Here is a 14,319-nt window from a genome sequence, read left to right as displayed (position 1 = left end):
TTATACCAATTGTGTCTCTAAAAGTCTGCCCTAAGAAATTTTCCAAGTTTTTATCTAATATATAAGTGGGGAAAAATTCTCTTTAGTTGATTAAACTTGTAAAAAAAACAAACTGGTTTTATGAATTACAAATGTCAAGGTAATGAGAGGAAACTGCTAGGTTTGAAGGATGTTGTTAATTTACTTTCTAATTCATTTTCATTCCTAGAGTAGCACTGCCCTCTGCTGTCTGATCTCTACCATAACACAAGACGAATCTGGAAATTATTAACTATGCAGTGTTGTTGTTGTAGCCCTGTTGGTCCCAGGATAGAGAGAGAGAGAAAAGGTAGGCGAGGTAATATTTTTTATTGGACCAACTTTTGAAGTTGGTCCAATAAAAGATATTACCTCGCCCACTTTGTCTCTCTAGTCATTAACTATGCCCATTACCTAACACCAGGATCAACAAAAAGCCTGGGTTTTGCATTGAAATTCAAATTGATTTGACATAATAGAGACATAATTGTATCCTAATGAGACATCTGAGACAAATCACAGCCATATCCAATACTCATTTGTAAGAATTGTTATTGTTCTAGATGTATAAAAGATATGAGTGAGCGCATATTTAGGAGAAGAATGAAAGGCATCCAAATGGTGAAAAATGAACAGCCCCACTGAAGCTTGAATAGGGAAAATATGCATGACAGAAGACACCAGAATCTGCAAACAATTAGGGCCTGGTTTTCAGAAGTGCTAAGCATCCAGAGCTCCCACTGCCTTTGCAGCTACAGCTGTGTGGGATCAGCACCTCTGAAAGCAAATGCCCAGCATAACAAACACGCGGTTTCAGTGGGATTGCATCAGATATTACATGTGCATGACTGAGTCACAGAAATTAGCAGCAAGAAGACTGATTACGTCCCATCTAAAAATCAAGGGAAGGATTTTGCCATATATTTTCTAGTGTTCTCCCCACTATTATTTAAAAATAATCTGACCCAACCTATCTTTATCCACTCTGTATGTATGTACCCTCCACTGTGGTGTGGTGCCTCCTTGTAGGATATTATCCCTGGAGAAAGAAAATTACCAGAAACCATCCCATTTCATAACAGAAAATACAAAATAGTCACATTATTAAAATATGTCAATCAAAGCAGTCACATTGTTATATGACTAACTAATAATCTTACTTTTAAGCTATTTTGGTAAATGTCTCCACAAAAACAGCTGCTCTGAACTGTACTGTTCCAGGAAAGCATTTGTTTGGTCAGTAACCTCAGGACACCATGGGGGATGGAAGCACTTTTTCATCGACTGAGGCTGGATATAATCTCTCTTGGTCAGAAAATAGCTTACGCTTGTTAAAAAATTCCTTCTTTGTTTATTTAAAGTGAGGTTTTGATCAAGAACCTTGCATTGAAATGGAGAAGTTCTCTGGTCTATGCAAACAGCGGCATATGCAGCTTCTAGGATTAACTGTGCGAGCAGATAAAATTCAACCAGGTTTTCTCATTTCAAAAGAAGCACAGAAAAAAATAGAAAAGATCCAGACAGGGGAAAGAAAAATTATTAGAAGCAGCTGACGAGGGAAGTGCCCTGTCATTGGACATAGAGACCAGTCATATTGACTGGATATATATCACCTCATGAAGGGATGCAAAGATAAAATTTCTAGACATTAAATGACTGCTTCTTGGAGCAGCTTCTCATAGAATTCGCAAGGGGAGAGGCAATTCTTGATTTAGTGCTAAGTGGAACATAGGATCTGGTCCAAGAGGTGAATATAGGTGAACCATTCAGTAATAGTGGCCATAATGTAATTAAATTTATCATCCTTGTATGGGGGGAAATGCCAAAGAAACTCACTACAGTTAGCATTTAACTTCAAAAAGGGGAACTATACAAAAATGAGGAACCTAGATAAATGAAATTAAAAGGAACAGTCACAGGGATGAAATGCCTGCAAACTGCATGGAGACTATTTAAAAACACAATAATACAGGCTTGAACTAAATATATATCCCACATAAAAAAAACAGTAAGAGAACCAAAATAATGGCAAGTCAAAGGTAAAAGTATAATTAGGCAGGCCAACACAGAATTTGATGAGCAACTAGCTAAGGACACACAAACTAACAGCAACACTTTATTTAAGTGCATCACATGCAGGAAGCCTGCAACGCAGTCAGTGGGGCCATTGGATGATCAAGGTGCTAAGGGAGCACTCAAGGAAGACAAGGCTGTTGCAGAGAAGCTAAATGAATTTTTTGCATCAGTCTGCACTGCAGAGGATGTGGGGGAGATCCCCACACCCGACCCATTGTTTTTTAGGTCACAGATGTGAGGAAATGTCCCAGACTGAGATGTCAATAGAGGAGGTTTTGGTACTCACCCAAGAGTTCTGAAGGAACTCAGATACATAGGCACTGACTCCGTGGGTGCTCCTGGGCTGGAGCACCCACGGGAAAAAAATGGTGGATGCTGAGCACCCACTGGCAGCCCCCCTACCAGAACCTCACCCCAGCGCCGCCTGCCCGCTGACAGGCCCCACCAATCAGCGCCTCCCCCTCCCTCCCAGTGCCTACCGCCTGCCACGGATCAGCTGTTTCACGGCATCAGGAGGTGCTGGGAGGGGGAGGAGCGAGGGTGCAATGTGCTCGGGGGAGGGGGTGGAACTGGGCGGGGAAGGGGCATGGCGGGAAAAGGCGGGGTGGGAAGAAGCGTGGGGGCACCTTGGAGGAAGGGGTGGAGTGGGGGTGGGAGTGGGGCCTGGGCGGAGCACCCCCAGCAGATTAGAAACTCGGCGCCTATGCCCAGATATGAAATTTCAGAACTACTAACTGTGGTATGTAACCTATCCCTTAAATAGCCTCTGTACCAGATGACTAAAGGACAGCTAATGTAATGCCCTTTTTTAAAAAAAGCCTCCAGAGGTGATCCTGGCAAGTACAGGTTGATAAGCCTAACTTCAGTACCAGACAAATTGGTTGGAACTATAGTAAAGAACAGAATTGTCAGACATCTAGATGAACATGATATGTTGGGGAAGAGTCAACACAGCTTTTGTAAAAGGAAATCATGCCTCCCCAACCCATAGAATTGTTTGTGGGCATCAACAAGAATGTGGACAAGGGGGATCCAGTGGATATAGTGTACTTGGACTTTCAGAAAGCCTTTGACAAGGTCCCTCACCAAAGCCCTTAAGCAAAGTGAGCTGTCATGGGTAAGAGGCAAGGTTCTCTCATGGATCAGTAACTGGTTGAAAGATAGGAAACAAGGAGTAGAAATAAATGGTCAGTTTTCACAATGGAGAGAGGTAAATACCAAGGACCTATATTGGGACCAGTCCTGTCCAACACAGTCATAAATGATCTAGGAAAAGGGGTGAACAGTGAGGTGGCAAAATTGGCAAAACTCAAGATAGTTAAATCCAACGCTGACTGTGAAGAGTTACAAAAGGATCTCACAAAACTGGGTGACTGGGCAACAAAATGGCAGATGAAATTCAGTGTTGATAAGTGCAAAGTAATGCCCATTGGAAAACATAATTGCAACTATATGTACAAAATGATGGTTTCTAAATTAGCTGTTACTGCTCAAGAGAGAAACATTGGAGTCATCATGGATAATTCTCTGAAAACATCCAATGTGCAGCAGCAGTCAAAAAAGATAACAGGCCTCATTAGGAAAAGGACAGATAATAAGGCAGAAAATATCACAATGTCACTATATAAATCCATGGTATGCCCACATCTTGAATACTGCACACAGTGCTGATCACCCCAGCTATAAAAAAGGTACATTAGAATCGGAAAAGGTGCAGAGAGGGGCAAGAAAAATGATTGGAACAGCTTCCATGTGAGGAGAGATTTAAAGAGTTTGAGACTGTTCATCTTAGAAAAGAGACAACTAAAGGGGGATATGATAGAGGTCTATAAAATCATGACTGGTGTGGAGAAAGTAAATAAGGAAGTGTTATTTACCCCTTCACATAACAAAAGAATCAGCGGTCACCCCAATGAAATTAATAGGCAGCAGATTTAAAATAAAACACATGGAAGGACTTCACACAATGCACAGTCAAGCTGTGGAACTTGTTGCCAGGAGATGTTGTGAAGGCCAAAAGTATAACTGGATTAAAAAAAGAATTAGGTAAATTCATGGAGGATAGATCCATCGATGGCTACTACCCAAGATGGTCAGGGATGTAGCACCATGCTCTGAGTGTCCCTAGCCTGTGACTGCCAGAAGCTGGGACTGGATGACAGGAGATGGATCACTAGATAAGTTGCCCTGTTCTGCTCACTCCCTCTAAAGCATCTGGCACTGGCCACTGCTGGGAGACAGGACACTGGGCAAGATGGACCATTAGTCTGACCCATTATGGCCGTTCTTATATTCTTAAGTTCTTAAGAACAGGAGACACAGCCAAGGCATGTAAAACTGTGAATGGCAAAGATTGAAACGGTTACAAAAATGGATGTACAAGCCTCGCCTCTGACCTGGGTGGCTCCCGCACTTCGTATACACAAACCATGGAAGGCTGAGTGTATGGCAAATCTTTAACAAATCCACCTTTCTTGTCCTTCCTTTGTATAAAGTCAGGGAGGCAAGAGCTGTGTGCGGCTGGCAGAAGCTCCTGCACATGCAGAGAAAGCGAAGGATATACAGAAGGATGAAGCAGGCGATTAACAGTTTATTACAGTCTCTGTAAAAACTTGCGGGGTTTATGTTCTGAAGTGAAGAAGGGCTCTTCCATTACAGTCTCAAGAGCATCCATCAGATTTATGTTACTATTTAGAGGAGCTCTTTGGGGTTACAATATCGGGAGATGTCTGCATGATTTATGATGGAAAAAACCCCTTTTACATTCTAACATTGAGGGGCATAAGAGCCTTTGATACATCATTATTACTCATTATTTATGCAGGTCCGTTGGTACGCATGGTATTTTATCTACAGTATGAAATGGGCTGGATGCCTGTATCTCTGACTTCTTTACATCACTTGTATGTCAGGTATTTATCTCCAGGGTTTATTAAACTTACTGTTTCACTGTTCATTTGACTCTTGTTAATGCTAAAAAGTGTCCAGCTATTGCAACTCTGGAGACTGAGCATACAAGAGATTTCCATAGATGCAGATTGACTGTAACTGAACAGGCTCCCTGATCTCTACATTAATGTGCAAATCAACCAGCTCAGGGCAGCAAAGTCAGGCTCGCTCTGTGAAACACATGGCTACTCTTGCAAAGCGATTGCACTGGCCTCTATCCAATGTGACCAGCACAGCGCCAGATCTCTTGGTGAGGCTGCATGCACATCACAGTACATGACATGCAAACAGGTTCCACCATGTGAACCAAAAGGGCATCTTCGCTTTGCAAGTGGAAGGTGCTGAGCCGAGTTAGTCTTGTCTATACAGTGGAGTAACGTGCACTAGAGGTGTGATTTTTATTTAGTGTAGTGCTGTTACAGCTCTCCATTAAAGCGCACTATGGAACATTTAACACACACCACCAGGATCTACACAGATCAATTCCAGCACAACACATTAGCACGCTTTAGAAATCACACTCCTGTAGTAAGCATTACTCCACCGTGTAGACAAGCCCTTTGTCTCATTTGAGGGTCATGCCCCACTTACAGCGATTGCTGGAGCTGTGCTGAGTGGATCACTCTTTGCTTGCCTTATGGCTGAAACACTGTGCATCTCATATAGCAAAATACCTATGTTCATCCAGGAACATATCCCTGTCCTCTCAATGGGTGTTGGCATTCTGAGACGAACTGTGTTCTCTGCTCTGGTCCTACCTCATTGAAAACCACTTTGGGTGGCTGTCCTGGCACGGCTTTGAGAGGTCTTGTGGTACTTTTCCATGTTCTCCCAAAGAAATGACGATACGTGATGTCAAAGAGGGACAGGCGGAGCTGGTATTCAACCTCTGACAAGCCTTCTAGCACTCTCTGGAATATAAGAATAAACACCCTAAGTAGGAGATTTAAGAGTTTCTGATCGCAGCAGCACTGAAATGTGTCTGGGAGATTAAAAACTTTGGCCTTATAAAAATGGTTCTAAACAATAGTTAGTAGATAGCTCTGAGTGTAGTCAAAAAGGAGAGGAAATACCAGGACATTTTCTTCTGACAGTTACAGTCCAATAGCTCAAACTGTATAACCCATAAACTCAGTGACGTGCCCCCATGTTCAGACAAGCAGGTCTTCTCTATGCCAGGTAGTCTCACCCTGCAATATGCAGTGTACTGATACACCAAGGAATAGCTAGCTATGAACTCAGATGCTGAGGTCATCCTGCAACAGAAGGTGACTCTTTTCCCAGCAGTGAGAAATCCCAAGACTGGCAAGCAAACCTTTATGCATGTAAATGTTAAGCATCCACTTGGTTTAACATATGTGAGTAGTGGGCAAATTATGTAAAACATTTTCCAGAGACACTTGGCTGAAGCACTCATTTAAAAAAATTCAGTCACATTCATGTCTCTTCTGCATTTCCTTTCTGATTATTGTTATGATTTATTATTTGTAATGCGATAGCCTCTAGGAACCCAAATCAAGGATAAGGGTCTCATTGTGCTGAGCACAGTACAGACACATAATAATGACCGATCTTTCCCCAGATTACTTCCAATCCACATGGCAGGCAGACAAGTGCAGTGCGGATGAACAGGAGGCCGAGGTAAGAAAATTAACAGAGTTGAGCAGGAGTCACAGCTGATCGTTTGCTTAAGCAATGCCAGATGGGGGTGATCTGGGGGCATCACAGCAGAAATACGTTTTAAGCAGGGATTTTAAAAAGGAGAAGACGTGATCCAGTTTTACTGGCACAAAATTTTACAGAATACAAATCTCAAAACTGGATTTGTAAGTATTCATGTCAGAAGTGCTTGGATGCTCATCCAGTCATGGAATAGAAACAATACCATAAGGTTTTTCTGGTTAATTACAACTAACCAAGCAAGTTTATACAGCAAGTGAATCAAGTCATCACAGAAAACTTTGCTAACAATCCACAGAGTTAAATAAAATCATACAAAAAATTGTTGAATGATTTCAAACTCCCATCCCCAAAAAAACACAAATTATATTGTGGACCTATCACACTTAACCATTAACCATTTTATTTGGTATAGTTCCACAATTTTTTGGCTCACTAGTATTTTGTCAATTCTCCAAAACTCTTGTAGTCCTTTATATTCATACGAACATATGAACGGCCATACGGGTCAGACCAATGGTCAATCTAGCTCAGTGTCCCGTCTTCTGACAGTAGCCCATGCTAGATGCCTCAGAGGGAACGAAGCAATTTATCGAGCGCTCCATACCTTATCGCAGAATGAAGAACAGACCACAAGTGACATTCTCCCAAGGGGATGTTTTTGGGGAGAAGGAGGGAATATCTGCTTTTGAAATTGCTCCCTCCAAGACCTATTCTGTGAACTGGAGCCTCTTTCAGACTTGAATTTCGAAAGCAAATTTTACTTAAAGGGGCTTTTTCTGAGAACTCCTGAAGTCAGTATTTGCAGGGCCGGTGCAAGGAAGTTTTGCGCCCTAGGCGAAACTTCCACCTTGCGCCACCCTCCCACTCAGCTAACCCCGCCCTCCCGCAGCAACTAACCCACCCCCCCGCCCGGGGAGACCCCCCCCCCCCCCCCCCCCCCCCCCGCAGCAGCTAACCCCGCCTGGGGAGACTCCCCCCGCAGCAGCTAACCCCATCTGGGGAGCCCGCCCCAGCTCACCTCTGCTCCGCCTCCTCCACTGAGCACGCCGGCGCTGCTCTAATTCTCCTCCCCTCCCAGGCTTGCGGCGCCGATTGGAGGAGACTCAGAGTGGGGGCTGTGTGCTCAGCGGAGGAGGCACCCCCCCCGTTACTGCGGGCAGCCCTCCCCACGCCCCCCACGCCCCAGCTCACCTCCACTCCACCTCCTTGCCTGAGTGGACTTTTAGGCGCCCCCAACCACTAGGCACCCTAGGCGGCCGCCTAGTTTGCCTAAATGGTTGCACCGGCCCTGAGTATTTGATTATTTTACTGTCATTGATCATGAACAAATAACTGTAGCATGCCTCACAACTAAAGAGTAATGATACATTCTTTTCCTGTTACCAAGACAGTGGCTGTAGTGCTGAAAAGGCCTGCATTGGAGAATTTCTTTAAAACCAGAGGGATTTAAAAATATATTTGGAACTTGGTAATTGTGTAAATGCATAATAATTTAATAAAAACAGTGATGGAGTTAAACAAATGTTAAAACAATTAATGTGCCACAGTTTGGGAACAATTAATGTACCATTGGTGGTACGGTATGCAAGTTTGGCATCCCATCCATTCACTTCACAGCAATTTTTTAAGACATGTGGTACATGAACCAAGAGAACAGAGTTTGGAAACTGCTAGTCTACTGACATGTCTCCTAGAGATATGGACATTCTCATCAGAGTTCAAAATTAGCATGTGAAACTTGGCTGAGATTTTCAGCTCAAAACCAAGGGACACAACTCCCATTAATGCATCATGCATCCAAAGAAGTGGGTTCACCCACAAAAGCTTATGCTCCAATACATCTGTTAGTCTTAAAGGTGCCACAGGACTCTCTGTTGCTTTTTACAACTCCCATTAATGTTACTAGAAGTGTGGCTAGTTCCCTTAGTTGGTTTTGGAAATCTCACCCTGTGGCACCTTGGGCCTGGAATCAAAACAGCTGTTCTTCACAGTAACACAATGCGAAAATGCCACAGAATGCACCTGGAAAATTGTGCCAGTCTGCAGAAGACAGGGTGAAAGGTCCTTCTGCACACCTCATGGGTCCAGCCTAAACTTCAGTAGTCACTGTGAGATTTTAAAAATTAGAACTCTACTCAAAGCAGAGAATGTCAACAAGAGAAGGGTATGAGAGCTACATTCCCACAAGGCAGATGGAATATTTCTTTACCTGCTTAATTAAATTCCCCTCAACATACTTCAGGACACACTGAAATGCTATTGATTCCCTCGGGAGATGTCGTTTCCTTTGGGAGTGTGGAGGAACAGTCAGATTTTGCACAAAAATCTTTTGCCATTCACTCATCTTGCTGCTTAGAAGGTCACCTCTTCCTCTAGGCATCTGCTACGGCGAATGTTCATCTAGAAAATAAAACTCATTTCAGAAAAAAGCAAGCTCAGAACCTGTTATCTTAAAACTGGCATGAGAACACTCCAAAGCCTTTTAAAAAAGCACAGATTTACTATCCAAATTGTAACCTGATTTTAAAAAATGTTTTATTGGAATCTCCTCCACCCTCAAAGGCTCTGTGTTAATGCAACCCTCTTTCCCATCCAGATGCAGAGAGCTGGACATGACTCTCTGGAGCCAGGCAGCACAGCTGTGAGCATCTGCCAGAGGTCACTCAAGTGCGCTGGGTGATGCTCTATTCCTTATGGGTTGAGCACTGATGGTTAAGGAATTGAGCGACGAGCTCAGTACACACCCATGAGAGAATGCCGTGGGAGGGTACAGAACAGGGAGTTGTAGGAAAGGTTGCCCACTAGTCTAGCATCAGAACCGATAGTTGAGATTCTGTGCTGCACCTCCTGGAGGCACGTCACAGAAGGTGCAACACGGGGCTGGGAGAACAAGGGTTGTAAAATACCCTTGGGATTCTGGGTTCCTTCAGAGATCAAAACAGCCATTGGAGTAAATGAGCAGCCACAGGGATGCTTTACTTTATGGGATGATCCACAGTCCAGAGCAGCCCAGAATCTCCACAGCAGCATGTGCTACAGAGACTTCCCAGCATGCTCTCTGTGCTGGGGCTTGTGAGGGGGGCCAGCATGGGGCTACCATGTCAGTGCTGGAGGAAGACAGACTTTTCTAAGCCCTTTAGGACAGGCACTTTATCTTCCTTTGTGTTTGCATATCATGCAGCACAGTGTCAGCTGGGGTGGGCATTACCACAATATAAACAATAAACAACAAAACACTGCTTGAGATCAGAAAAACAACATGCTCACACGGTTTAAAGCAAAGGATTCTCCTGAATGTTCCACAGGCTAATAACATCCTCTGTTTTGAATGAAGAGTTGCTGAAGAGGGAAGACAAGCAATACCGTAAGAGATGATCCTACGGTTATGGCAAAGAACTGGAACTCCGGCAGCTGGAGTTCAATTCCCAGTTCTACCACAGACTCCCTGCATTGCCTTGGGAAAGTCACTCCATTTCTCTGAGCCTCGGTTTCCTATCTGGAAACAGGAATGCAAATATTTCCCTACATCACAGGGGGATTGTGAGCATAAATGATTAATGCCTGATGGGCTGAGAGGTTACAGGAATGGGGGCAATATAATTAGACAGATGAGGGATCACTTGGTGCAATCCCCTCGCATGAGACATGGCTCCTTTGGTGGTAGTGCACTGGAGCGATAAGCAAGTTAGGGTACGTCTGCACTTGGAGCTGGGGGTGTGATTCTGGAGGAGACATACTCGCGCTAGCGCTCATCAAGCTAGTGCGCTGAAAACAGACTGTACCTTTGGCAGCACAAGCTGCAGCACAAGCCCAGAGCATGTACCTAGGGTCTCTGACGGGCACGGCTTTGTGATGCTAGCCTGTCCCACGGATCGTACTGCTGCAGCTACATTCTACATTTCAGCACACTAGCGCAATGACAGCTAGCGCGAGTATGTCTCCTCCAGCTGGGAATCGCACCCCTCGCTCCAAGTGTAGACATACTCTAACTTAGCTATCAGAAGGCAACATCCAGTGTTGCTGCTGGATGGAAACTCACCTTATTACTAGAAATTCTGGGCAAAATTCTCTTCTGCTATCTGCACTCTGTTCTCCCTGCCTGTGACATCAATGGGAGAGATCTGCAGGTAGGAAGGATTGCTGTCCAAGGGCACGTCTACACTTACCCGGGATCGATACTGTGGCGATCAATGCACTGGGGGTCGATTTAGCAAGTCTAGTGAAGACCCGCTAAATTGACCGCAGATCACTCTCCCGTCGATGCAGCAGGGTGTAGACACGACAGTAAGTCGACCTAAGCTACATCAACTCCAGCTACATTGCGTAACTTAGGTCAACTTACCTCCATAGTGTAGACAAGGCCCAAGAGAATTCTTGCCGGCTATATGCACCTGAGAAGAGAATTGTGCTTTCAGGAAAATCTCCATTCCAAACTTCCCAACTTCCTCTTCTGGAAACTCTTTTGTGAAATGTTAAATTAACCAAAAATAGTCCCAGGAATCTACAAGAATTATTGTGAAGTTAGGCAGTTTTAAAGAAATTAAAAGAATGTACCTTAAAAGTGCTTTGAAAGTCATCCGATTATCATGTGTTCAGGTGGGAACGGCATTACTGGTATCCTAGTCTAGAAGATCAGACTGTCAAAAATAGTAATAAATACATTTTATTTGTAAATTGCTTACCCAGAACGAGGGACTCAGGGCCCTGTACAACATAAAATAAAATGTCCAAAGTGGCAGCTTCCTGCAGGACTAAACATAATTTTAAAAGAATAATTAAGAGACTTTTCTGGTTGACTTACTCTTCCTGGAGACTGAGCTTTCTAAGAGAATAATTAGAGTATGTCAACTTTAGATGTCAACGAGTCCTCACTGAGCCCACAGAAACTGGATTGCTAAGATTTTGACTGCTATCACAGACACGAGCAATCCATGTTTAACACCCTTGGCAGAAGTTGTGCTCTAGGTCCTTCACTCCACATAAACCTTGCTTCCATGAGCAATTTTATTCAAATTTCCCAAATCTCACCCATATAGCTTGAGTAACAATGGTGAAAGCACTAGGGTAGACAGGCTGCTAGTGACCACTGACATTTTAGTGATTGTGGTGCAGTATTGCCAACCTCAAGAATTCAACAATCAGGAGTTTTAAAAAATAATAAATGTGGGGTGGGGGTGAGGAAAGGGGATATTAAGCTTTCAGGGTTCACATTTTCAAGCTTTTCTCCACTACCATCAAGGCTAGAAACCTACAGTACTTTAAAAAAAAATTAAAGGTAAGATTTTCATGTAATCACATAATCTAGGATCTGGGGCTTTCAGAAAGACAGCAAATACTGTGAGGCTTGTGAAAAATTATGAGAGTTGGCAACCCTGGCTGTGTCATCTTCCTTTGAATATGGTTGGATGACACAGACGTTAACATGACAGCGTCTGGTCTATCCTTATCTTCCTACCACCACTGGAGTTGCACCAGAGCTAAACCAACAGTAGGAACACACAAGATGCTAATAGCATCTATCACAACTTCTGTAATGAGTGTTGGGAAAAGTTTGAGGCTGTCTACATTAACAGCTGAACTGTTTTCAGTCCCAGATAAGGAGGACTCATTGTTGACCTCCATGGCACCACTCTCATGTTTAAAGTGAAGCACAGCTTTGCTTACCAGTTCTGAATTCTGTGGGGTGCAACTCCCACAGTCTCATTTTAGTATTAAAAAGCTACCATGAACCAAACTGGGAAAGAAAAAGCCCCACCTACTGGTGGGAAAATCAGAGATGTGAGTCACAGGGGGTTCACTGAAGTATTGTCCTCGTTTTACCTCTCACTGCTTTGCACCATAGAATCATAGAAATGTAGACTGGTCATCCACCCCAGCCCACTGGGCTGAGACAGGACCAAGTATTCGTAGACCATCTCTGACAGATCTAACCTGTTCTTAAAAACATTCAGTGACGGGGATTCCACAACCTCCCTTGGAAGCCTGTTCCAGAGCTTAAATCCCCTGAGAGTTACAAAGTTTTTCCTAATATCTATCCCAAATCTCCCTTGCTGAAGATTAGACTGATTACTTCTTGTCCTACCTTCAGTGGACATGAAGAAACACTCCTCTTTATTAACAGTCCTTAATGTATTTGAAGACTATTTATCAGGTTCCCCCCCACTCAGTCTTTTTTCTCAAGACTAATCATGCCCATTTTTTTAACTTTTTCTGATAGGTCAGATTTTCTAAACCTTTTGATAATTTTTGTTGCTCTCCTTTGGACTCTCCCAAATTTGTCTACACTGTTCTTAAAGTGCAGTGCCCAGAACTGGACACACTACTTCAGTTGAGGCCTCACCAGTGCTGAGCAGAAAAGGTCAATTACCGCTCACATCTTACATACGACACACCCGGCAATGCACCACACAATTATATTAGCCTTTTTTGCAACGGCATCACATGGTTGGCTCATATTGAATTTGTGATCCAGTACAGCCCCCAGCTCCTTTTCTGTAGTAATACTGCCTAGCCAGTTATTCTCCATTTTGTGTTGGATTTTTCCTTCCTAAGTGAAATACTTTGCCCTTCTTTACTGACTTTCACCTGGTCGATTTCAGGCCAATTCTCCCCTGAAAGTCCAATTTAAACAAAGACAAAAACTCAACCCGAACATTTCACAGTTGCCACCCAAGTCCCTCATCTTACCTAGGTTCAGTTAGAAGTTTTCTGAATCTCAGAAGCTGGGCACACATTTTGGACCCACCCATCTCGCTAGCGCTGTAGGTAGGTGTACCTCAGCCATCACTCCCCAGGGTATCCGGACCGAGGGGCGCTGCGGTCTCTGGGGGATGTGAAACCAGCTGAGCTGGGTGTGTGTTTAGGAAAGTTTCCTCCAGTCCTGCCCTGCCCTGCCCGGGCTGCTGCTGGGCCCCGGTGTCTTTAGTCTGGTGATTTATTGAGTAACCCCCAAGGCTGCTGCTCTTCGGTTACACCGGCTTCAATCCGGAGTAGGGAGGAGGCGAATCGGGCCCACAGGGCAGAGGCCGCCGCCCCTAGGGCCTCCCCGTGCGGCCTGTGCTCGGGGGAAGCCGGGAGCCGCTAGTTAAAGCAGCCCCGGGAGGAGCCGGGGGAGCCGAGCAGGCACCGCACGGAAACAAGAGAAACGGACACATTTACCTGTCACAATGTATCCATCTGCCATCTTCCCGGACTGCACCAACTGCGCCGGCCGGCGGGGGGGACGCCCAATCCGCTGACTCCCATCCAAGCCGCCGTCCCCTCTCTGCCCCCGCCAAGCACAGGCCTAGGGACCGGGTCCCGCGGGGCAGGGCCGTGTCTCCCACCGCAGCCTCCGCCCCGTGCTGGAGCCCGGCCCGGGGCCCCCGAGTCCCGGATGGTTCGGCCCTGAGCTTGGCATCAGGTTACTAGGGCGATGGGACTCCGCGGGGGGGGGGCTCAATCTCTGCTCCTGCTGCAGCCGGGAGGGAGCCGGGCAGCGCTGGGTGAGCGGGGACGGGGCAGCCGGCAGGGGGCGGGCTCTGGGGCAGGGCTGGGGGGTCACAGTGCCTGGAGGGAGGATGGCTGGGTAATGGCTGAGCTCTGGGTACCCAG

At 45.0% G+C, this 14,319-nt stretch overlaps 1 protein-coding gene across 2 annotated transcripts in view; it reads right to left on the bottom strand.

The window, feature by feature from the left end:
* NPHP4 (nephrocystin 4) overlaps window positions 1–13,962 on the bottom strand; it is a 100,888-nt gene extending 86,926 nt beyond the window's left edge. For both annotated transcript variants that reach the window (XM_024207848.3, XM_029913556.1), the window contains exons 1-4: window positions 13,885–13,962; window positions 11,281–11,363; window positions 8,936–9,126; window positions 5,802–5,954 (exon numbers count right to left, since the gene is read on the bottom strand). In XM_024207848.3, the coding sequence (XP_024063616.2) occupies window positions 5,802–5,954; window positions 8,936–9,106 (324 nt within the window). In that variant the 5' untranslated portion in view covers window positions 9,107–9,126; window positions 11,281–11,363; window positions 13,885–13,962. The remainder of the gene's footprint in view (window positions 1–5,801; window positions 5,955–8,935; window positions 9,127–11,280; window positions 11,364–13,884) is intronic.
* Window positions 13,963–14,319: the final 357 nt, after the last annotated feature.

The sequence above is a fragment of the Terrapene carolina genome, unplaced genomic scaffold (assembly GCF_002925995.2).
Source record: "Terrapene carolina triunguis isolate 2854851 unplaced genomic scaffold, T_m_triunguis-2.0 Scaffold714, whole genome shotgun sequence".
NCBI classification, from domain to species: domain Eukaryota; kingdom Metazoa; phylum Chordata; order Testudines; family Emydidae; genus Terrapene; species Terrapene triunguis.
This window is presented reverse-complemented; position numbering and strand designations above follow the sequence as displayed.